The 26,279-nt window shown below is 36.6% G+C and overlaps 1 protein-coding gene across 2 annotated transcripts in view; it reads left to right on the forward strand.

The window, feature by feature from the left end:
* Positions 1-26,279, forward strand: part of LOC113074146 (plexin A3) — a 167,481-nt gene that overhangs the window by 127,657 nt on the left and 13,545 nt on the right. For both annotated transcript variants that reach the window (XM_026246891.1, XM_026246892.1), the window contains 13 exons: positions 6,623-6,719; positions 9,399-9,589; positions 10,538-10,686; positions 10,767-10,887; positions 12,491-12,627; positions 13,828-13,995; positions 15,220-15,313; positions 15,417-15,656; positions 16,356-16,499; positions 19,632-19,866; positions 21,316-21,458; positions 21,969-22,225; positions 23,373-23,439. In XM_026246891.1, coding sequence (XP_026102676.1) covers positions 6,623-6,719; positions 9,399-9,589; positions 10,538-10,686; positions 10,767-10,887; positions 12,491-12,627; positions 13,828-13,995; positions 15,220-15,313; positions 15,417-15,656; positions 16,356-16,499; positions 19,632-19,866; positions 21,316-21,458; positions 21,969-22,225; positions 23,373-23,439 — 2,043 coding nt within the window. The remainder of the gene's footprint in view (positions 1-6,622; positions 6,720-9,398; positions 9,590-10,537; positions 10,687-10,766; positions 10,888-12,490; positions 12,628-13,827; positions 13,996-15,219; positions 15,314-15,416; positions 15,657-16,355; positions 16,500-19,631; positions 19,867-21,315; positions 21,459-21,968; positions 22,226-23,372; positions 23,440-26,279) is intronic.

The following is a 26,279-nucleotide window of genomic DNA, read 5'->3' on the forward strand; positions in this document are numbered from 1 at the left end:
TAAATAGATATTAGTGGATAGTTCATTTGTTTCCATTTGTTAAACTTATTATTTATTTTGTTTTATATAGATTTAATTGAATAATGCATTTGACTTGTGTCCACATGTCAGTTGTTTTGTCATCAGTTTTTTTTTTTTTGTATTCAGTTAACTAAAATGCATAACATGCATAATGCATAATTAACTAATTGTGGAATATTAGCAGTTGCTAACGTTACACACCTGAGAGAATCGTAGTGGTCTCTATTGATCGAACAGTGTTAAAGACAAAGGCACACAAGCTACTGGTGTTGTATTACAGCTAGTTAATCTGCTCTTATCTTGATGTAAGTGGTCTCCCTTAGGGCACGTCTCTCACTTGCACTGGAATTAAAGGGTCATTATTTTTGACAAAAATCAAGTTAACTGGCCCTACATTCTCCCTAATTTCTCGGCAGTTTCCTGTTCCTGCCTCACCCTAAAATTTGGACAGCTGCCTTTTCAGTACCTCACAATGCTGCCATTGTGTGGCTTTAACATCAGATACACTACAAAGAACTTTACTGTACTCTGCTAGTAAAGTATTGGGAAAGCTGATGGTTGCAATAATATAACAACATGCTAATTGTTCTAGCTAATAAATTAATCAATCGGTATGTAGTCATGGTGTCTGTGGGGAAAATGGTAAAAGATCAGGACTAGGCACCAAAAAGTCCAATTCATAAGCTAGTTGAACAGTGTGATCATGTTCAAACATTTAATGCTAAACAGTACTAAAAGTTGGTTGGACCAATCTAACTGACTACTTGTTGATCACTAGTCATGATGAAATCAACTTAACCCCCAAGTCACATAAAATCAAAGCAAAGATGGGATTTTCGAATGGTGTGCCTCAGGGACATGTTATTGGTCCATTTATATTTCCAAAGATTTTATTATCAGTTATAAACAGCATTTACTCTCAAGAAAACATATAAGGTACTTAAATGTTTTGAAACCACATTTCGAGTTGTGTAAAACTACAGCTGTTTTCTTATTTAACCCTATGACAACCTGTAAGTCATATTTGACTATTTCTTTTGTTCTAGGTTGACCATTTTTCTATTGCGTGGCACTCAAGAATCACTAATGAACAGCTATAGCTTGAACATAGGTTTTGATGCATCATCTGCTCATGGCTTGACAGCCAATAGATACATGTTCTCAGCTCTGCTACAACATAATAATCACCTGCTTTCTGTGTGTACTTTTAAAATTGTATTATAGTCATGAAAAAAAAAAATTCTGTAATGGGTGTGATTTTTGCTAGGCTGATGCATGATCCAAAGAAATTCCCTTTTTTGTTCAAGAAGAGAGAAGTGTGCAAAATACTCCAAATGAGTCCATGAGCGTAAGTGTTGCTAAGCACCGCTGACCCCTTAGCGACAGGAACCGGGAATGTTACCGGGGAAACGTACCGCCAAAGGCCTTTTTTACACAATGCCCAAGTTCTGAACCAGGCTCTCGATGGAGAGGGCCCTCACAAAGAACCCCATTATCCTCGATGCAGGGTAGAGGAAGCTTTTTGAATAAAAACACTTACATGTTATTTTTGTCAGGCATTTTGAACCACCTCACCCTCATTATTGTATTATTCTTATCAAGTGCTCAATCAGGCATTAGTTGTTTTGTACTGTACTACCAAGAGGAACGTGTTTTAACGATCACCTGGGTTGCATGAAAACCTTAAATGCCTGACTACAGCCAAAAAAGTTTCTTAGGTAATTTCAGTTTTCTTGTTCATGGCGTTTCAGTGCAGTCTCAGGCGTGCTTCTTTAAACTGTAAATGCTATTAGGTTGCCGTGCGTAAGCATGTGGGCCTTATTAAAATAAATTGATCAACTAATGTGGTGATCAATCCACTGTGTGTATCCCAGGCGTAATGTATCGCATTAACTGCTCCCTGAGTTTTTCTCTGTGTATTAAGAGGCTCAGCTTTGCTAGAACCTACAAATGAAGAATCCCTCCAAAAGTGATGCACAAATAAAATGCTTCAGGTCATCGTGCTCGTCTCATTTACGGCAACATGTGTTTCCTTGCACATCAATGTGGCCACCTTTCCTTATCCTCCAAGCTTTAGGAAAACTCAACCCATTATTTCTTTCAAGTGGCTCTCGACCAAACCAAATCACATCATATTTGGACTGACAGAAGCTGTATCTTTTATCATAACCCAGAATTCCCCTCTCCCAACCTAGAAATTAGCCTATGACGCAACATTCGTTGAAGTGAATTATATGCTGTTATTACTGGACTGTCGTTAGTAATGAGATAGCTATGATTCAATAATTAGGTTACCGTAAAGTAATGCTGCGCACACAGCAGGCTCATTCTGCTCATACCATCGATGCCGTTGTGTCTTTTTTGTGCTGAGTCTGGTTCAAATTTTAACTTAATTAAATGTACAGGTCCTCCATCATTAAGTTATATTGATTTTCATTCTGTCACTCGAAGGAGACGTCAGGTCAGCTGGAACTGAGTGTATCCAGAGAGATGAGGTCTATGAAAACATCTTTTAAACAATAAAATCCTATTAAAGACTAAATACTTAGTTCCACAGAGTTCCACTTGAATTAATTGCAATCACTTAATTTCAGGAGAAGGCAGATTTTTCGAGAAGCAGCATTTTTTGCCCCGGAGTCAATATCTCTGGTTATTCATCATAGCTGCTGCCATAAACGGTAGCACCATATTAACTTAGCTCCAATAAGTGGATTATTGAGCACACCAATTTTCAAGAGTGGTCTCTTTAAAAACCCACATGATATTATAGCCTTTGATTAAACATGCAAGCGGGATTGAAATGTACCCCAAGGATGTGTACAAAGCTAAATCAAAATGACAAAAATGGCCTTTATTTCTGTTAAAGCCATCCTGGGTTGTGTTTTGCATATTCAGGGCGGCTGATAACTCGAGAACGGTTTTAGAAGTAAGATTACCTTGCTGTTGTTTGCTAGTCATTTCCAGTGAGCCCTCTGACAGAACCAGGCCAGGCTGTCTAAGCAATACAGTAATACAGTGGGAAGACAAGCCGAACGAAAATCAATTCGCTACTGGCAGAGATAAGCGGTATTGTATGGACAAACACAAAAGCTTCCTCCCATTTACACATGCGGGCTAATCTTCTCAAAGCAAACATTTCAATAGAGAATAAGCAATAAACAAGAAAACTATGGGTGTCGCCGACTAAGGATTTTCATAGTCGAATCGGAATTTTCGAATCTTGGCGATAGTCGAATCATATGTTTGACAAGTCAAGTCAGACATTCAACTAACATAATTACTGATGTTAACACACAGGGAAATTGTGTAATAAACACCTTGCAGATATAAACGGGGTAAATAATGTTTTATGTTTTGATTAACAGATAGCTAACACTTAACATAGGCGAAACCATAACAATTAACTATATATATATATATATATATATATATATATATATATATATATATATATATATATATATATAAAATATTATTATTATTAATTTTTATTTTTATTTTTTTTTACAAAAGTGCTCTCATTATAACGTTAGACTAAAACGTTAGCGGTTAATGTTCTGCAGTGACGCATTTGATTTGTTTTTAATCAATGGGATTCAACTCAGAATTTCATATAGAATACGCTTCGTTATTTATACAACATAACGTTAATATTAAGACTTAAAGTCTAATTGCAAAAAGGGCCCGAATGCACATTTAACATATCTGGGGGGCTCTTAATGTGAACTCCTTTTGTGGACGCGTTCATGTGGAACAATGTGCAGAAACACAGCAGCTTAACTCAAAAAAATCATAGCATTTTAGTATAATGGTCTTCTCATTATAATAGTATGTATATAACAGTCCCAGTCATATATGACTATAGTTATTAATATTCTGCACTGTAGTTTGACTTGCTTGCACAGTGCGCTGAAGAGATATCACCGTAGTACTACAATAAAGTGCTAGACTCAAAACCAAATGCATCTTATATAAGGTAAATAATATATCCACGATACATTTACACCGGCTGAAATGTTTTGAAATCACTTGTACCCTACCTGTTCGAAAAAATCCAGTCTCTGTCTGTCAGTTTGAGTCTTGGTAAAGTTTTAAATCCCTGCCGCCAAGATGCTCCTCTGTCGGTCACGGATTATGGAAAGTGAAACATAAATCTATAGGGGTGGTTGGATTTATTCACGCACTTTAAAATATTAATTTGAAGCTTCTTTCTTTTCAGATTCTTACGACTTTAATAGGCTGTATATTAACTTATTGGGATAAAACCAGTACTTCTATGTGAAATCAGACATTTGAGCTCCCCCATATAGTCAAAATGGCATAATCAATAACACCCCACGAATATTCGATTGTTAGATTGGTGGTCGAATCAGGCTCCTCGAATCAAAGCATCGATTCGTTGACTATTCGGAGTCACCCCTAAAGAAAACACATCACTTTAATGGAAAAAAATGATATGTACTACAGTTTAAGTAAGAATTGTTTTACAAAAGAGTTACACATCCGTTCTGGTCGTTTAATCCTATTGGATGTAATTATTAAGCAACAGATAATGTTAATTTGATGAACACATAAATGAACTGACATGCTCTATGGAAAAGCATTGTTTGATATATGATTTTTGTTCCATTTTATGAAATGCATTGGTACATCAGGCCTTTTTTATAGCTGGAGTGCATAACAGCCCAACAAATTCCAAGATAAGTTAATGATGTTAAAGTCGTGACCTTTGTGACCTGTATGCCAGTATGCGGGTCGCCTGTATTGACCCCAATTAAGACCCCAGCAGCTGTGTCTCATAGAGATATATGACTGCTGGGTGCCTGGCGTCAACAGGTTGAGTGAGGTTTAGTTCAGCTTTCACCACCTTTTCCACTGCAGAGCTCGCTCGAGTTCCTCCCAGATATTTTTCCCCCCAGAACAGCTGTAGAAAGTCTCTGGCTTTACCGCACACACCACCGAGGGCCATTTTCCACTCTTCAGGGCCTCTTGGATGGCTGGGGAGCGATGTGGCACTGCTTGTTTTCTCTGTTGAGATTTATCTGGGCTGTATGGCTGAATGAACGTTGATGTAACAGCTGACGTTTCAATCAGCCCTAATGACCGGCCGAGGCATGAGGTTTCGTCGAGGCAGGGTGTTTTTATGCCTTTTTTCCAAAATAGATTTTGGCTTGGCCATAAATGGAAATGCAGTGCAGTTTTCACTGCTGAGGAAGAATGCAGTAAGAATGAATAGCACTGTTTATTTGCACATTGGATACATTGTTTTATACTGTAAAATGTTTTTTTATATAATAATAATTTAATGTTTAATTCAGTGTATTGCTTGCTTTTTCCTTTAAAATGTGCTAACAATTTCTAAGTGAAATTGTTTCTACACCTTTTTTTTTCAGTGTAGTGCTCTGTAATCATGCAATCAGGTGCCCACAAAATTAAAACACTTTCCTGCTCAAGTGAAGTGAATATGATACAGGTTTTGCACTGAAATACCACATGCTAAACTGTTTAGTGAATTCATCCTTAATAGTAAACTTACTTGCATGCATTAATGAAGCAAATTTCTGTATAAATAATTCTGAAATCCATGCATATGTAAATTAGGCTGGTTTGCATTCAGTGCAAAAAGTGGGTTGATTGTTGCACTGAAATGTACCATATACCAAATGGTGTTTTTCCACATTTATCAGGGGAAACAAAGCGAAAGTGCCATTGTGGTGGTTTGTAATGCTGAAGCCAAATCTTCTTCACTCTGGTAAGTTTACTTGAGTTCTATTGGAAGTCTCTTAAGCAAGCAGCCACCGATCGATGAGCCTGATCAGCGATATTCTCTCAGGGTTGCGTTGGCTAAGTGCTCTCAGTGTTGTTGCTAATTAAAACCCAGACAGTAAAAACCACCGTCACCTGCTTTCTGCTCCACCTGACGAGCTGTAGCCACATGCTGGCGACACACCATATCTTCTGTGTGTTATCTATCTATCTATCTATCTATCTATCTATCTATCTATCTATCTATCTATCTATCTATCTTTTAATCGTTCTATCACTATCTAGTGGCTTTTTAAAAAATCACAAAGTAGTGTTTGCAGAGAAAAAGAAGATAACAAGAAGTCGAAACTCTGTTGTCTTTCTTTTTCTTGGTATGGCCTGATACAGTAAGTGCTCGTGGAGAGAGCGAAGCAGATGTGTTGTCATCATCTGTAGTCATGCTCTTTGTCAGCGTGATGTTCGGATGATGTCAGTCGTGATTGACCGTGTTTTTTTCCGTGAGTGGTGTGGAGTGTGCGGCAAATTATAGATCTGGGTTTAAGTTCATTTCCGAGATATCAGGATTGATTCAGAGCAGTGCTGGCGGAGAAAGTGTCATGATAACATCATCTTCTGTATTCGTCTCTTGAGACGTTGAGGTGATGTCAGTGGTGACCGGGCGTATTTTGCAAGAAGTGCTGTTGATTTAGCAAATGATTGTTTTACTTACAGCAAAAAAATGAAATAAAATCGTAATCGGGGAAATAAAAATGTAATCGGGGTGTTTTTATTTCCCCTCCCTGTGTCACACTCTTGTAGTGATGTTTTTCTAATATAGATGATGTTTTTCCCACAGTACTGGTATGAAGGGAATGAGATGGGAGACCTGCCTGTGGATTTCTCCATCGTATGGGACGGTGACTTCCCCATCGACAAGCCGTCATCCCTGCGAGGTAAGAAATCACACACTTCACCTTCAGCCCCTAAAGAGCTAAAGAGAAGAAATATTGAAGTTATCTTCTCTACATTCATTTTTCATTTTTATTCCCGGGGTCCTCTTGATGTGGGAAAGGTGTTGCCTTTGTGTAAAGTGGAACTTAATGCATCTTTTATTTTATTTCACAGTCTTTTCAAACACACTTAGTTTGTCAGGTGTTCTCTCAGTCGCTGTGGTATATTTTATTGATAACAGGGCGCCTGCCTGCTTCAGCCTTATATAAGATCATATTAATGCACAGGATAGTATGGAATCCCCGTCTGTCAGCTTTGAACCCATCCACAACGCTGTCAGTTTGCATTTACCTCAAACACTTTGAGAAGAAAGAGTTGAAAGACCTCCAGGAGCCGATTTCTATCTCTTCATCAGGTGTGCTGTTACAGAGTGTTTGTGTGCTTTCTGAGGAATAGAGGCGAGAGAGGAACAGAAAGTCACTGTGAAACTGCAGACATACGATCTCTCTGGTACATTATTGGTGTTGTGTGTTTATTAGTGTGTGATCATGTTTTCAGTGGCCTATCATACTGAGCTCAGATGGGCAATTTAGTCTCGACGTCCACCTTTCCACAGCTACCTTCAAAGATGCCTCATTTGGGCCAAAATCCAAGCTGCCATCACATGAATTCTCTCAACACTCCAAAATCACAGAATTCCTTTGAACTAGTTTTTTGAAGATTTCTTTTTTCCAAAAACATAGCAGACAATGTTTTTGGAAGTATTTTATTGTAAATGAATAATTTTTTATATATAATATACAATTATTATATTAAAGTATTAATAAACATTTAAGTATATTTAGATTTAATATTTTAAATGGCCATATGTAGTATAATTTAATGTAATAAAAATATATATAATATTATTTGTTTATACATATTGTAGAATTTATGAATATTAAATTATTTATGAATATTTAATATTTTACATTTTGATTTTATATTTAAATTATATTTAAATTCCCATATGTAATGTCATATAATATAGTATATAATAGTAATATAGTTATATATAAAATATGTAGATATATATAGCTGGGAATAAGTGTGTGTGTGTGTGTGTGTGTGTGTGTGTCTGTGTGTGTATTTTTTCATGTTTTATATGAAGTTGATTATATATGTGTTTATGTATGTGTGTTTGTGTATATGTACATATATATATATATATATATATATATATATATATATATATATATATATATATATATATATATATATATATATAAAATCATAATATAAACATAATCTTTTCTAAATATTCAGAAATGTTTGTGAATATTTTCAGGTTTTCTTTATGAATATTTTTCATGTCCTTGACGGAAAAAAAAAAAAATCAAAAAAAATTTTATGTGGGGTTATTTAAAAATTTCAGTACAGATATATTTATTTACTAAGTGCCACCGGTGGGCCTGTTGACGCTCTTTCACATATTAGTAACACTCATAACTTACATATCATTTGAAAACTTAAAACCTCAAATTTCATCCTGTGAAAACCATTTTGAAATCAGACTGTGTTTATCATGGAAGTGGTACTTTAATATCTTTTGGCAGCTCCTTCCCTTTGGTGGGTGGAGTCAGGTGTCATATTACAAAATCCATTATGGTCTTTTAGAATCAAAACGTTTTATAATCTTGACAAAATACATATCATCGGAAAGGTCTGAGTCTCAGGATTCCATATTTGGTGGATTTTTTGTGATAGATATTTAGATATTTGTGACAGAAAAATGCATTAAAAAATTTCAATGGAGTTTTGATGGCACCCAGTGGCTGTTTGTGGTATAACACCCTACATAAAATCTCTCGGGAACCTCATTTTTTTTTTTATACATCAACTTCAAATTAGGAACATAATTTTCATTGTATAGCACTTTTGGATTCAAAAAACATTTTGACAAATATTTATTTTATATTAAAAGAATGTTAAAGTGCATTTTTAATGCAGTAATTAACAGTAAATTTAAACTTCTTTAACTTTTTGATACTTTAATAATTTGAGGCGATTCCACTTCTGCAATAAAATACAACTTGGCTTCTTAAAAAAAAAAGAGTCTAAACTTAGGTCTCTATTCCAAAGTGTCCATAAATTATAACAATTCAAGTGTGAATAGTGCACTTTCACATCTATATTCAAAAATGGGGGGTGGCACTTAAAGGATTATTTTTATTTTTTTATTTGTTTGTGTGTGTGTGTTTATTAAAGTATTATTAATTTATCACCATGGTAACATTAGGCTTTTTTTTACATAAGCTGTTTAGTCTTTCTTTGTAGACGTGACTTGGGAACAGCATTTCAGTTCACTTGTGGTTCTGGTTCAGTTTCTGTTACGACGCTGCCCATGTAGACAGTAACCAGTGAGTGAACTTACTAGATCTCGGAACAGAGCCATGTGTGTAGAATTGAACCTTTACACCCACTTTCTGGAGGCCTCGGCTCAGAGTTATTAGTGTGTGTGGGCAGCACATGAATCATGGCACAGTGAAAGCAGGTGTGGGTTTCGCCTCTGCTACCTTCCCCGTACAGTTCAATTATCGATTGGCACCACTCCAAACATGGCCTGCGTTTAACTGCCCAGCTGAGAGTACGGCTATATTCTCACTCTCTCTCTTTCTCTCTCTGTGTGTGTGTGGACGCAGCTCTCCTGTATAAGTGTGAAGCTCAGAGGGACAGCTGTGGACTCTGTCTGAAGGCAGAAAGCATGTTTGAGTGTGGCTGGTGTTTGGCCGATAAGAAGTGTCTCCTGAAGCAACACTGTTCATCACCAGAACACAACTGGATGCATCAGGGACGCCGCAACGTACGCTGCAGCCATCCCAGAATCACTCAGGTAACACACACACACACACACGTCATCTGAAAGCCATCCTGGACAATCAATTTATATCAGATGAGCCCTATCAAAACACTGAAGTAAACAATGAGGAAATAAGTTAGGGACATAAATCATTTCTGTCAAGAAAGTCATTTTAAAGATTTTTGTTATTTTTTAAACAGTCTGCCCTGATTAATTATGCAAAATAAAACCTGGAATGTGTATTGAGATTTTTTTTGTTTTATATAGACAGTTTTTAGTATAAAATATATTTTATTTTTATTTATTTGTTTGCTTATTAATTTTTTTATTTTACTTTTTTAATTATCAGCAGTTATATTTTATATTTTTTGTCCATTTTTGTTGTTTACCTTGATCATTCTTTTTTTTTGTTGTTATACAATTTTTATTATTTTATTTTATTTATTTATTTACTTAATCTGTATTTATATTTATTATTTACATATTTTCATTTGCCTTTTTTACCTGTTGTTTACCATTTTTTTTAATTCAGAGAGAATTTATCTTTATTTAATATTTTCTGTATTAAAATGTATTTATTAATTCATTTTCATCTTACATTTTTTTCTAATTTTTCTTAATAAAATATTTTTATCATTATTTATCTGTATGATTTATTTATTCATCAATCTATATTAATTATTTTTTGTACCATTTTCAGAAGTAAAAAATATTTTATTTATTATTAATTTACTATTTTTAGAATCAAAATATATCCGTTTTGATTTATTAAAATTTTCCTTATTAGATATGTCCTCGAAAGGTTTTGTCTGACTTTTATATTTTCTGTTTGTCATCTTCAGTAAATCGTTCCTCAAAGTATTTTTAAAGCTTTTACTACACAATTCTCCTGCATGACAGATTTCCCAGACTGCACCTATTAAAGCTCTTAGAATTAGTTTCTTTTATACCCTCCAATGGAAAGCTGTCATCTCTTCACAGATCCGTCCTCTGACGGGGCCGAAGGAGGGCGGCACACGTGTGACCATCGAAGGAGAGAATCTAGGGCTGCAGGTTCGAGAGATCACTCATGTGCGTGTGGCTGGAGTTCGCTGCAGCCCTGCTGCTTCTGAATACATCAGCGCTGAGAGGTGAGATATGCTTCCCGTGTTGCTAGTTTTTGGACAGTGTTATGTGCAGGAGTGATCTCCGTGTTCTTCCTGGTCTGCAGGATTGTGTGTGATATGGAGGAGTCTCTGATGTCGAGTCCCCCTGGTGGTCCGGTGGAGCTGTGTATCGGAGACTGCAGCGCAGAGTATCGAACCCAGTCGACTCAGACATACTCTTTTGTGGTACGTCCTCTACTTCTTCGTTTAGGAAAGGGACAACATCTTTACTCTGTCTGAAACTTGAATCATATTGCCTTATCAGGCAATATATGGCGGAAGGATGGCATCAAAGCAAATCCTAATTCAATCTCATAATCCTGTGTGTGCAGTTCAGTGATTGGCTGACAGGATAAATGCCATAGTGGTAGGAAAAATGTAAAATATCAATTTTTATTTATTTCTTGAGAATATTTAATGACTACATTGATTGATACTTAGTAGAAATGGAATTAAAAGCTGAAAAAATAGGTATGTTAAAATACGTGGTTTTAAAAAAAAATATTCATTTTTATTTTAAATAAAAAAACAATAGCCAATTATTTATTATAAATTATTTATTAATTCTATTTTTGAATCTATTTTTAAAATGTTTGTCTTTTAAATATGTATCTTTTATATTATTTATATATCATTTTAGTATTAATAAAGTATATTTATTTATTATACTTTTTTATTTTGAAAATATTCTTTATTATCTTTATTATTCATTATTATTATTTTATTATGATTTATTTACCCTTTATTTTATGTTTATATCTTTTTTTTACCATTTTTATATACAAAATTATTTATTTATCTTTATATTTAATGGAAAAAGTGCTTATTTTTAATTGACAACAAACTATATATATATTTATTTTTAATTTTTTATTGTATTTATTTTTATTTTTATTTAGTTTGATTCCATTTCTTCCAGAAATAAGCATTTTAATTACTAAACACTCTATGGGTTATTTCTAAACTATGTTCTACAATATTAAATGTGACGACATGCTTTTTAAAGCATTTTCCAGATGCCTTCATAAACAAAACGGCACCTAACCACTCTAGACGTTTTTAGACGCAGCGGTTATATTTTAATCGTTCTTTTCATATCGATTCCCTTATTGCTGCTAACATTTTGTTTGTGGTTATTTACGTGCAGCTAATCAATACGAATCCATCCTTTGAGACTCAGCCAATCCGGTTTGCACTTGAAACCGATAAATCATTAGGATTCCCACTCCTCCGTCCCGTTAGCCAATCAAATCAACTGGTGGAGCACATGTGATAATGTAGTTGAAGCAAAGGGGAATGTAAAGAATGATACAATTACCCCTTCCTCCCCACTGAGTTTTAAGTGGTGCCCAGCAGGAATAAGGCATTAGTCTATTATCCCAAGCCCAGGAGCTTTACGTACACACACACACACACACACACACACACACACACACACACATATATATGACCCTGCCTGGATTCCCTCTACATCTAATCAATAGCGTCCAGGCAGTTCCAGTCGTGCAGAAGGATAAAGCAAATGAACACACGCTCTCTGACCAATTACACAGGTATGCCACTAATTACTGTGAGAAGACAGGCCTGCGTCGGAGCCTGACAGGTCCTGCGCTGAAACAAACGAGCCCTGCACGGGGCGAGAGCAAACAGGACATTTCCATTACAGTGATGAGTGTAATCTCTTCGTGTAGTACCAGAATGAGGAAAACAAGTGCATGCTGGATCATCTGTATCTCGCTCTGTGAGCTCCATCTGTTCGGAAGTAACCATGCTTTTCTCGTCTCTCTAGACTCCGAGTTTCAACCGGGTGCGGCCGGAGAAAGGACCCGTGTCCGGCGGGACCAGACTGACTATCTCAGGCCGACATCTGGACGCCGGGAGCTCTGTGACCGTGTTTTTGGCCCAGGAAGAGTGTCTGTTTGTCAGGTGAGCAGCTTTTCTGTCAGCTCTGAACCGGATCTTCCGGTTGAGGATCACATCTGTGTCCCTCAACATCTGTGGGATACAGTTGGACTTCGGAGGAAGCGAGATATGTCATTTCCAGATGAAATCAAATGAGCGCGCATGGCTGTCTTCAAATATGTCCACATGCTCATGTTGCAGGAAGCATGATGCATTACTAGTTGTGATTGTTAGTGAGCTGTGTGGTGATTAAAATGCAGGAGCATCTGCTTTGTGACGTGACGTGTGGCCAAGTATGGGAACCCATCCTCCCAATTCACTAACAAATCTTAGCTGGTGAATCTGGTTGAGCAAAGAAATCTTGCTGGCACAAAAAACATAAGTAAACATGAAGAAAATTAAGTAAAAAAAAAAAAAACTTTCAACTTCTACTTTCAACTATTTTAATTTTAGCCAATCAACTGGCACTGTAGTCATTAAATATCAATTATATATTAAGATGAATATATATGTTTATCTATTTTTAATGAGTACATATATCTAATCTACAGTGATAATTAAATTGATTTAAATAATGTGTGTGTGTGTATATATATATATACACAAACACGCAATTTTAATTTTTTAATTGGTCATTTTCAATGAATATTTGAACACTTAATGATTACAGAATTAGAAGAAGATTTTTTGTATTATTATCTATTTTTATTTAACTTATGATTTAATTTTTGTCAGAAATAAGCCATTTCTGTAATTGTGTAATTAAAATTAGATTGTTAAATCTAATATCATGGTGCCTTTAACGCCAGTATGAAAGCAATTTACTGACTGGTTTATTCTGGTCTAGCCATGTTGATTACTAGCAAATCTCAGCTGGTGAATCTGGTTTGCCAAAAATGTCTTGCTGGTAGAAAAACCAGCATCCAAGACACATTAGAGGTCCTTTCAACCTATTGAAAAAAAACCAGTCTAAACCAGTCTAAGGTGGTTAGCTGGCCTTCCAGCCTTGGCAAAATGGCTAAGCTGTTTCTGAAAGGGTTTTAGGGTTTTTAGACTTATGACTGACCAGATAAACACCAGTTTAAATAAACTATCTTAAAACTAGACAAGACCAGCGAACCACTGTAGGCTGGTTTAGGCTATTAATGCAGTCAGGTTTTAATAATTTCTTCATAATGTAAAGAATTATGTAAATTGCTTTAACTTCATGTTTTGTTCCAACAGGAGAACGATGCATGAGATAGTGTGTGTGACGCCAGCGTCAGCATCAGGCTCTGGAGCTTCATCCGTCAAGCTCTTCATTGACAAGGCCGAGGTCATCAGCGATACACGCTACATTTACACTGAAGATCCAACCATTTCCAGCGTAGAGCCCAACTGGAGCATCATCAAGTATGTTAACACAGTCTCACACATGCTTAGTGGCTCTGTTCCAAACCCTCACTGTCTGCTGTCTGCTAACTTCAAAGACAACTTCCTAAGCCTAATGGAATTTCATAAACGAATGAACTAAAATGCTGCACGTGGACAGAAACTCACTCACAGCTGCTTCCGACAGAGAGTTAGCGTATGTCAGTGTCTAATTAGCACAAAGAATATATGGCAAGCTTGAGAACTGATAATTCAAATAGTTTGAGTGAAATAGAAATAAAAATATATGGTTGATAACACCATCCTGGATGAGAATACGATTAGCACATTGTAATCTGTGATTGCCTTATATCTTAAAGCCAGACAGGACAGCAAACCACTATAGGCTGAATTAAACAGTTTATGATGAAAGAAATTCATGAATGGAAGAATGAAAAAAATATATATATGAAAATGGCTAAATTTGAACCATTTTTTTTAAATAATAATACATTTTTGCTTTTTTTTCTTAAAATGTTTCACTTTTTGCCTTTATTTGTTTATGGATATTTAATGACTGCAGTGCTTATTTCTTAGTTGAAATGAGAATTAGAAGTTATATTTTAAAAGTAATGTGAAAAAAATATTTTTTTTTCTTTATTTCACTTTTGATTCAGTTTCTAACTACCGTATTTTTCGGCCTATGAGTCGCACCTGAGTATAAGTCGCATCAGTCCAAAAATACATCATGATGAGGAAAAAAACATCGCACTGGACTATAAGTCGTATTATTTAGAACCAAGAGAAAACATTACCGTCTCTATGTTTTCAGTGTAGACTACAGGAGCACTGAGCAGCATAGAGCGCCCTCTCGCAGCTGGAGACGGTAATGTTTTCTATTGGTTAATTTCTCTTGGTTAATTTCTCTTGGTTCATGTCAAATTAATTTAGATAAATAGGTCACACCTGACTATAAGTCGCAGGACCAGCCAAACTATGAAAAATAGTGCGACTTATAGTCCGTAAAATACGGTAAATAAGCATTGTATTCATTAAACACCCACTAGCGTTACATATGTACAGAATATGTATGTGTGTTGCCTTTAATTTTGACTAAAGTAGATATTTTAGAAGGTCAAAATTGTGCTGCTTACTGTTCACTAGAGCCTAAATTCTGACTCACTAGAAGCAGATGCACAGTTATATATGCAGAGTCACTCAGTTTGAGGTCTGAAACTTGAGAAACTTGCTTGTTTGTTCTGATAGTGGCAGCACCACCCTCGCGGTCACAGGGACCAATCTGCTAACCATTCAGGAACCCAAAGTCAGAGCCAGATATGGAGGAGTGGAGACCACAAACGTGAGTTCCCCACCAGCTGTCCTTCTCCTGTCTGCCTGCACCATCATTACGGATAGCTTGTTGTTTACACGATCGGTACAAATGTGGGGATGTTCCTCTGTAGGTTTGTACGGTGGTGAATGACTCTGTGATGACGTGCTTGGCTCCGGGGATCATCTACACCAAACGGCAGGTTCCAGATTGCGGAGTTCATCCAGATGAGTTTGGCTTCATCCTGGACCATGTGTCCGCCCTCCTCATCCTCAATGGAACTCCTTTCACCTACTATCCCAACCCCACCTTTGATCCCCTTGGGAATGCTGGGATTCTGGAGGTCAAACCAGGATCACCCATCATCTTGAAGGCATGACCTTTGACATAATCTCATCATCCTGTATTTAGATTTTCTCATTTGGAATTTGTGTATCTCTATCTCATGAAAAGTGTCATATTTTGCTCCAGTGTCATTTTTTCCATAATGTAAAATTATATGTATTTATTGTACAAGAAAATGACGATTAAGAAGCTTTTTATTAAATTAGGATTTTTTTAAATTAAGCAAATTCACAATTTCTCACGTCATAGTTTTTATTATTATTATTATTATTATTATTAAAATTAAATTAAAATTAAAATGTATATACCAAATATGACCATAAGGTGTACTTATGTTTTACTAATATGCTTTACAATTTAAAATGTTTAATTTTGCATAACATAAAATTAAGGAAAGGGGTTTAAACGTGTTAAATCACAATAAAAATATAATGTCACAGTATTTTAATGTTCTTAAACCAGGTAAAATTTTCTTTTCTTTTTTATTTGAATATAATGATGTTGTTGTTGTTGTTGTTTTTTTGTGTGTTTTTTTTTTATATTATACCATTTAAAAATATACAGTTATTTCATATATAGTATAACTATATATGATTTATATTATGTCATTTATGATTTATATCATATTAATTTTTTTTATTGTGAGGTGAAATATGACCTCAACGTTTCAAATGATATTGATCACTTTTTGGTGAATTAATTTTTCTGTGCTTTTATCTCTAAAAAGGGCAAGAACCTCATCCCCTCTGCTCCTGGCAACGCCCGCCTGAATTACAGTGTGATGATTGGAGAAACGCCCTGTCTGTTAACAGTCTCTGAATCTCAGCTGCTCTGTGATTCACCAGATCTGACCGGAGAACAGCGAGTGATGGTGAGGATCATGCATGACATTAATTATGACATTTCCCACTGTGCATTATAAACGCCTAATCTATAAGGAGCCTCTTGTGCTGGTGAAGAGTAAAACATACTCACTTCTCATTGCACTGACTGAGAATTTACGGCTCCTTATTTATTGTATATCAACCAATAAAGGTGGCAGAAAATGAATTGATGTTGAATGAAATGCTGAATGTTTGGTTTGCATGGACTCGGGCATTGTGCCTCTCATTTAATCAATCTCTTAATAAGCCACTGCCGCATGGCCATTTTTTACCTTTAGTGCTAAACAGGAAAACATAAAGGTCAACTGGAAGTGGCTCGCCGTACATTAAGTGCTTATAAGGATTAAAGGGAGCGCTGATACAAGCAATTTTCCACGTAATCTAGCTATCTGCTCTCCCAGCAGCAGACTGGAATCCTTCATAACCTTTCTGAGCACTGACATATGCTTAAAAATAGCATTTGAGACACGTTCAGCCCCCTTAATTGATAATAATGGCTTTCATTAGAGGCCATTGCTCAGGAAATCATCACTATTGTTGATACTTATACTTTTGTTAATCATTTAAACAAACCCTTTACCCTAAGTATTAAACTTTAGTACTTGTTTTACCCTGCACCGTTGTCATGAATGAGTCTGTTTACATGCACCCTCTTGCGAGTATAATAAGATTTTGGCAATATTCCGATTTAACTTTACCTCATGTAAACGCAATACTTCTATTTGAATAATGTGATTAAAATCATAATCGCAGCAAGCATAATCGTATTAACATTGATGGCGTACACTGATTTTAATCTAAATATACAGGCATGTAAACACCTTAATCACAATATTGCCGCTCTGACCAAAGTGCGTATGTGCTTGTGACATACATGAATGACGTGACTAACACCTGCATTAGTACGCAGATTAGAAACGATGGCAGGGAAGAATGCTTCACATTTCTGGGGAAAACATAACTCGCTGCCACCAGTGTGTTCCCTTACCCCCTCATCCAGAAACGGCGAGTAGAACGCGATGGCAGTGTAGGCAAACGAATTGCCATCACATTTCTATGGCACTGAAAAAACATGGAATACAACCATACAAGCGTGTTTTGCATTAGACACATGCATTAGACAAATGAAGTGCTCACGGCCTCATAAAGTAGGGAGAACGCCCACTAGCAACCTCTTCACCAGCCCCTGGTGACCTGTTGTGACAAAGTCGCTGCTAGTGTGAACACAACTTTAAGCCCCGTTCACACTGCAAGTGACACGCAATGACAAAGTGACACAATCCCATTAATTTCAATGGAGAGCTGTCGATTTCCAGCGACACGAGCGACAGCAACCATTGGTGACTGGATGGGACATGTCCAGTGAAGCGCCAAAGTTGAGAATCCTTCAACTTTATGCAAATGAAGAGCGACTTTCGGGAGCGACAGCCAATACGAGCAACAGTAGAGCTCATGTGATCCTCTCTCAGCTATTGTGGTGAAGAAAGATGAAGGAAAAATAGATCCTTGCTGTGAGCAATAATCCCGTCTTGTATGACATGTTTCTTCCCACACACATACAGGGACATATTAAAGAAAAAATATGCTTTATTTCAGCGTTGTCTGAAATCGTGGGGATTTACAATTGCCTGTAAAACTAGATCTTAAATAATTTCTTTCAATAATATCTTGTATGACTGCAAACAAAGCCATAAATGTGTAACGGGTCTAACGTAGCCCTTGCGTGGGTGCATATTGAAAAGGAACTGTTAGCCCTTTTTCCAGCTTCTTGGCACAGCTTGCTCGACCAGCACCTGACCAGAATCGTGTTCTTACATTTGTTAGAGAAAGTTGGAAATTGTATCTCCAAAACTTCAAACAAACCCTGTGGGCTGACACCTAGAGCCTCGATTTGGTATAATACTAAATGACAAACAGATAGAAAACATTTCTACTGGACACAGTGTCCTATTAATAAAGGGATTTGATTCTTGGAAAACCTCTGTGAAGGAAAACATGGGATTTACAATAAATATTACAATATAAACTGTTACAAGAATACTAATATTAAAAGAATACTGCTGTAAAAAAAACACCTTATTTGATTAAAGTGTTTGTTTTCATGTTTCAAGTGTTTTGTTCATATAGCAGTACTTTTTTTATGGTATGCATAACAATGCGATTATTCGCAGAAAACCATGCGATTAATCGCGATTAAGAAAAAGGTTTTAAAAAGTAGTTTTAAATCAATGAATGTTTGCCAATAGAGTTTCCAAACTGTTCCAAACATTCAGTGCAAAACCTTGTCACAGCAATTGCTTTCAAAACTGATCAATAGAATCACAACAACTCAATTCTATTCAAATTCAGGAGCTTCTCCTCTAAATATAAGGTAAACATTCACATTAAGCCACTTAATTTGATCCAACACCTTCCTGTTTGGCTGATTAGCACTAACTCAGTATCAAAGAGCCGATTATTCAGTTTGAGTTAGTGAATCCACAGTGTGGAGAAACACCCGTAGAAAAGGGAAAAAAGAGTTCAAGAGAGACGTAGTAAGAGCCAGAGTGCCGGGATCTCTCAGCTAATGACCTGACACATATCGACAGCGCTCCAGGATTCACTTTGTTCCCCTCTATCACCAGGTCTCAATAATTCATGCAGCCACGCGGGGTACAAGCAGCCACAGAAAGGTGAAACTTGTTAGGACAGATGGCTGGATGCCGCGTTTAATTGGTCCACGAATAGTGCAAGGCTGAGCTCCCGGTACCAAGCCTCAGTCAGACCGAATCTCTAACTAGACCTCTATTACCTGCTGATTTCTGCCTAATTGCTTTCACACCTGTGCCAAAGTTATTTTTTGAAGTAATTGGATATGGATTAGTGGTCATGGTGTCTGACGGAGGCATGGCCGATTGTTCTCTCGCCGCAAGTGGAGGAACGTGATGTGAACGTGTCAAACGAGTGCATAATTCTGTAGTAATTCTAATTGTGAGCTGATTTCATTCAAGAAGGAACAGTATGAGTGCCCTCAGCCAATCAAAAGCTCTCATTATGACCCACTAAAGACAGCAGGGTCATTAGATTGAAGGGCCTTGCACTCAACCCATTCTGATAGTTTCTTTTGTCTGTGCGTGTAGATTCTCGTGGGCGGCCTGGAATATTCTCCTGGAATGCTTCACATTTATTCTGACAGCACTCTCACGCTGCCTGCCATCATCGGGATCGGAGCCGGCGGCGGCGTCCTCCTCATCGCCATCATCGCCGTGCTCATCGCCTACAAGCGCAAGACACGGGACGCCGACCGCACGCTCAAACGCCTACAGTTGCAGATGGACAATCTGGAGTCCCGGGTGGCGCTAGAGTGCAAGGAAGGTATGATTTTTGGGGTAGTTCAGCATCTGTTGTGCATATGCAAAGCTGTTTCAGACAGGTGTGGAGAGTGTTTTAATGAGCTACTAATGGTTTTAACCCATAGGATAAATCAAATGGAGCTGTTATGTATTATTTTACTGTGCGTGAAGTTTCCCGTGGGCACTGAACGGGAGCGAGTCGGATGCGTCTCTCACACTGCAGTAGCCTGGATTCTTGCAGAGTTTGACGCAGTCTTTGTGGAGGGATTGAACTGGGTCATGACGTCAGAAAGTCCTCATCCTTTGATACCGGTTTTATTCACGGCTTTAAAAGGATCTGTAGCTCAGGCAGACACTGTGCAGTGTTATTTATGCATTTGTTAAAAGAATGCCATGAGATACTGGAATGAATGCGGCTTTAAAGTTTTTCATTCGTGTCTTTTGTCAGTGGGCATAGTTTCCCATAGACTAAAACTGTTTGCATCATACCAGAAGTGCTGTTATATAAAGAGAGAGAGAGTGCAATTTTACAATTTGTAACAATATAATACATGTAGGATGCATTAACTTGGTCAAAAGTAACAGTAAATATGCTTATAATGTTACTGAAGATTTCCATTTCAAATAAATAATGTTTTTTAAAACTTTCAAATAATCCTGAAAAAAGTATCACAATTTTCCACAAAAATATTAAGCATCACAACTGTTTTCAACATTGAAAATAAGAATAAATCACCACACTAGCATGATTTCCTATGGATCAAATGACAGTGAAGAAGTATTGGCTCCAGTCAGAAATTCAGCTTTGGCATTACAGGAATAAATTACATTTTAAAATACATTCACATATATTTCTGTGTAATATATGCACTGTGTTTGTGTGTATGTATGTATATAGTAAATTTTGTCTAACATAATTGTTAATTTAAATACAACCATGTATTTTTTGTGTACTATTAATTATGTAATATACAATTTATTTACAATATATTATTTAATGATAGCAGAAATACAGAAAAGATCACTTTTACTTATTGTAGTACTGAACTCACTTTAAAAAAATCGGGAAGATTCAATATTTTTGTGCTCTACAACTCAATTAAAGAGAAAAATGACTTCAATTTTCTTGTTTGAAATCATTGATGGATAATTTAATTGAATTGAATCTCCATAGCTGGAGTCTCTGATGAATGTAAAAAATTGCCCTATTAGACAAGAAAAGAGTGTTTGATTACCATCAACAGAACAGAACAACCAGCTACACGGAGAAGTTGGAAAACAATTAAATTAGAATCTTTTTTAGTTTCATTGTTTCTGTGTCAAATTTCAGAAATGATAAAAAATGGAAATGACACAAATAAAAATGTCTTACTATATTGTAACTAATACAAGAAATCTCTGTCTGTCACTGTATATGAGGTCTTCTTCAGTCTGATGGATGCATTTCTCTTTTGCTCTTTATTTCTCTCAGCATTCGCTGAGCTGCAGACAGATATCCAAGAGCTGACAAACGACATGGACGGTGTGAAGATCCCTTTCCTGGAGTATCGTAACTACACCATGAGAGTGATGTTCCCTGGCATTGAAGAACACCCCGTTCTAAAAGAGCTGGACGTAAGGGAACTTTTAAAACCTCCTGTTTCAATTTCTCTGTCCCCAGGTGTCGTCTGTCACTCGCAAGGGCCAATAAGTAGGTTGCCACAACTCATAGACCATTTTCTTTTAATCCTTCTGCCAAAAAATGAAAGCAAAAAAAAAAAAAAAAAAACTAGATGTGCTTTAAAAAGATCCCCTAAGCTCTGAAGTTTCGGTACTGCTGTCTCAGTAGTGAGCTTCAGAGCGAACGCCCCTCTTACAGCATGCTTTTTAATTAAAACCTCAGGCAGAATGAAATCAGCAGCCCTGCAAAGCCCTGGTGGAATAGCTGTCTAGAGACGTGCCTTACCAAAAAATGTGTTGAAAATAGTCAGCAAACAATTAAATCTCAGCGCAGCGGAGCTTTCATTCAGGCAACAATTGTTGTTGCGCATGTTTCTCTCATCTCCTTCCTGTCATGCTTTTCCATTTGTGTTTTTGTTCTCCTGCTTTTTCTTTTGATTAATCAAATGTTCCCTCTCCTCTCAGTCTCCGGCTAATGTGGAGAAGGCCCTACGCTCTTTCAGTCAACTGCTGAACAACAAGATGTTCCTGCTGACCTTCATCCACACACTAGAGGCTCAGAGGTCCTTCTCCATGCGGGATCGTGGCAACGTGGCCTCCCTCCTCATGGCGGCGCTGCAGGGACGGATGGAGTACGCCACTGTGGTTCTCAAACAGCTTCTTGCCGACCTGATCGAAAAGAACCTGGAGAACCGTAACCACCCCAAACTGCTGCTTAGACGGTAAGAGATCATTCACATTTAAAATAGCATTTGTAGCTATTTGTAGCAATAGCATTAGCATTGGTTGAGTTTAACCACCATTTGTTCGGATCACTTTCAAAATATTACTATTATTGTGTCATGAAATGTAATTTGAAAGTTATTTCAGGTGAGAATGTAGTTGTTTAAAACTCAACTCAGTGGTTTATTATATATAAAGACAGCGCCTATTTAAAAATGTGTTTTTCTGATTTCGAAGACAGTCAGCTCCATGCGATCAGCGGGACTTCAGTGATCATGTATCTGCCGAGAGCAGCCTCACATCAGCTAGTCCTTTAGTGGTTAAACATAAAATATAATTCGTTTTGGTAATCTAACAAGTAATCTTTGGTCTGTATTCAATTTATCTATATGTTAAAATGAAAATAAAAAGAGGCAGTTGATGTAATATTTTGTTTCATTGTAATGGCTGTATATATACACATTTCCCTGAACTAAGTACATTTCTGCGTCTGAAAAACGAAAGGAGGCAGTGGTATTTAATATCCTATTTCATTTAATTGTAAATATAGAGAGAGGAAATCCCAGATTGCAGTAGCCAAGGCGAGTTGACAGATGTTATCAAATAATGCTGTTTGCAGATTTACCGGATATGTGTCATCGCGGACATCACACTCCCGAGTCGATTGCACAAAGTCAGAACTACAGAGAATGAAAGTCTTAAATGTGTGTGCTTTGTATTGAAAAAAACACGCGCAGACCAACGTCACCAAACTATTTGCCTAATCTTCACGGTACTTTAGACTGCGGTGGAGACACAGAAATCAACAGGTCTGGGGGCAAAATAGTTCCTGGGGAGAAAAGTTCCTGGTACAATTGTTCCTGGTAATTTCGGTGGAAATGCTGCATTAGTAGCCACCTAGCTATGCCTTAACAATCCCCAAAAATGTTTTAACCAAAAACCACTAAGAACACAATAACTACCACATAGCAACATTCTAAAACAGAAAACTTTAGCACCCAGAACACTACATAGCAGCATAGCAACATGTTAAAAAACACTCAGGATACCTTAACAACCACCTAGCAATACCATAACAACTATTCAGAAAAACCTACCAACGACACCGCTTAATTAGTATTTATGGATTGTGTTTGTGTTTGTCAGAACTGAATCCGTGGCTGAGAAGATGCTCACCAACTGGTTCACGTTCCTCCTTCACCGCTTCCTCAAGGTTTGTGATGTGTTTTCTAATATAGCCATACATTATGTCAGTTTTAATTATGTGCTATGCAAAGTCCTGCGTGAAATTGAGCTACACCCTCAAACCTCTCTCTGGTGAACTAGCATCTTCTTTGCGAGAAGCTTTTGGCATGGTGACGTTTTTGATGGCTTGACTCATCGCAAAGCCTGCTAATAAATCTTGCTAAACCCTACACTCCAGTTAGCGACTCAGGAATGCCACAGCTTCCGCCGCGTGGAGGCTGAGAGGGCACTCGCTTAGTCCCACATCCTGTCAGGTGTTACAGAGTTCACCAAGATGACCCAAAAACCACTGAATCAGGCTAAAGCAGATTGAGATGGCTATTAGCATTAAGGGTGGGAACATCAGGCCCTTTGTGCATTCAGGGCTGGAATCGCTCAACGGAATGTAGCACTGGCCGGCCGCCCAGCATCTTTACATCACATGAGTGCAGATGTTAAAGTGTTTGGCCACCATACGTGCCTCTAGGAGTAATTACCACAAAATGTTTCCTCGGTACGGCTCTATTGCACAGCCTGGGTGTGTTTCATATATATACTGAGCCAAAGTATTCAGTATGTTTATATCTGTTGTACATTTATGTCACATACATCACCTTATTAATAAACATTTATTTTGGGCATCACTTTAACATTACATTCATAAAGAGCATATATACGCAGCGAACATTCTTAGAACTTTCTGGCAAGGTTCTCTCAAAACTTTGAACAAATATTCTGCCCGTAACCTTAATATTGAAAAGTAACATTCCCATGATTTTTGCAAAATCGTTAAATAGAACATTCCTTTGGAGTTTCATTTATTGTTATCATATAATAATTAAAAAACTGAAGTTTTTGTTTACATGGTATATATGTGTGTGTACTGTTTATTTATTATGTATATTAATAAATAATAGATAAATACAAACACATGCATGTATATATTTAAGAAAAATATATTTTTTATAAGTTAAATATACTTATAATATAAATTCTATTAATATAAAAGTATATATATGTAAATACATGTAAAAAAAACAAAATATATGGTATATATGTGTGTGTATTTATATATTGTAGTGGAGAAAGCGATCAATTCCCACGTCGTTTAGTCGGTGCGAGTGATAAAGTTATCCAGAAATAATTTATACATTTATAAAAGTATTTCTTGAGAGTGCGTTTTTTTTCTTTTTTATTTCTGTGTATTTATATTTACATAATAAATATACGCAGTACACTTATATTATGTAAACGAAAACTTTTATTTTGAACGTGATTAATCATGATTAATCGTTGCCCAGCACTAAATTAAATGTAATAAATGATGATTAAATAAATTGCCATAAAACAAGTCCAGAAAGCTATATGCTATCATTATGTGATTTCACTTTTAGAGTTTTACAAAAGAATGTCATGCAGGTTTGGAACACAATGAAGGTGTATAAATTATGATAGATTTTTAATTTTGGGTGACTTAATCCTACAAGGGTTACATAAATATTTGTTAACCGATATGTAGGGCTTCCTCTTGTGCTGTTAGTTCATGTTTACTCTGCTTCTGTTAAACCGTGTGAATTCTCCGTTCAAACGTGTCTGTTAGCGAATGAAACCTGGCGCGGATCCCGTGACACACATCTGTTGTGTCATAACAGGGTCTAACGGCCAGACTATGAATAGCAGATGGAGCCAGCCTCTAAAAGCAATAGAAAGAAGAGGATTTGATGTATATATTAGGACGAAATGCATTTGACATAGTTCAGAGGCTGGTTGTTTTGAATTACTTGCTGTTAGGCTTGCAATGGATGCTGGGTAACCCTCTCCGCCTGCGTTAGAAGAGTGTGATTCAGGATGTCATGCTGTAATTAATAATGTCAAGCTGATCTCGCCTAAGAACTAAATAATAGCCTCCCCTCAGTATCGCTGTTTAGTCATCAAACGCTTTTAAGTGGGTAATTGGAGACTTCTCCACACTTCACAAATGCCATCTGAAAAGAACCGTGATCGGACGCGTCTTTCATTCTCACGGCCGAGCTTTCTTTCACTGCACACTTGCCACCTTGTGTCTCTTTTTCGCTTCCTTCTGGTCCGAATATGTCTTTTTCTCTCTCCTTTCATTGCTTTTGCCTCTGCTTTTAAAGGTGCAATTAGGCGTGTTCGAAGTGTGTGAAAATTACAGCTCGTTGTGATTTTATTGAATTGATGTTCTGTGGTATTTTGAGCAGGAAGTCATCCTGAGTTCTTTAGCGTGTTCTTTAAAGGTAAAAGGTTTTAAAGGAGAAATGTAATGGAAAACATGATTTTCTTGCTCTTTTGGAAATAAAAGCACTAAGGTTACACAATGACGTACTAAGTTGTTCACAACACAGCTTCTGCTTATGAGACGTAAGCACTATTTGTTTCTGGATTAGTTTTCTCTTCAATGTTTTTATTTTAATTATTAACACTGGATGTCTGTGATTTCATATAGTGATTCGATTGGGTTTGGATTTCTAGTTTTTATGTAAGTGTACATTACTGTTCAAAAGTTTGAAGTCATGATTTTTTTTTTTTATGTTTTTGAAAGTCTCTTTTGCTTGATAAAAAAATGCTGTAAAAACATTCATATTGTGAAATATTATTACAATTTAAAGTAACAGTTTTTTATATTTGAATGTAATTTATTCCTGTGATACAAAGCTGAATTTTCAGTGGCCATTCTCAGTCTTTAGTGTCACATGTTCCTTCAGAAATCATTTTAATATGCTAATTTGCTGAAACATTTCTAATTATCAATATTGAAAGCAGTTGTTGCCTAATATTTGATCATTCATGTATTTATTATTAGATTTT

Source organism: Carassius auratus, unplaced genomic scaffold, assembly GCF_003368295.1.
Source record: "Carassius auratus strain Wakin unplaced genomic scaffold, ASM336829v1 scaf_tig00013767, whole genome shotgun sequence".
Lineage (NCBI taxonomy): Eukaryota > Metazoa > Chordata > Actinopteri > Cypriniformes > Cyprinidae > Carassius > Carassius auratus.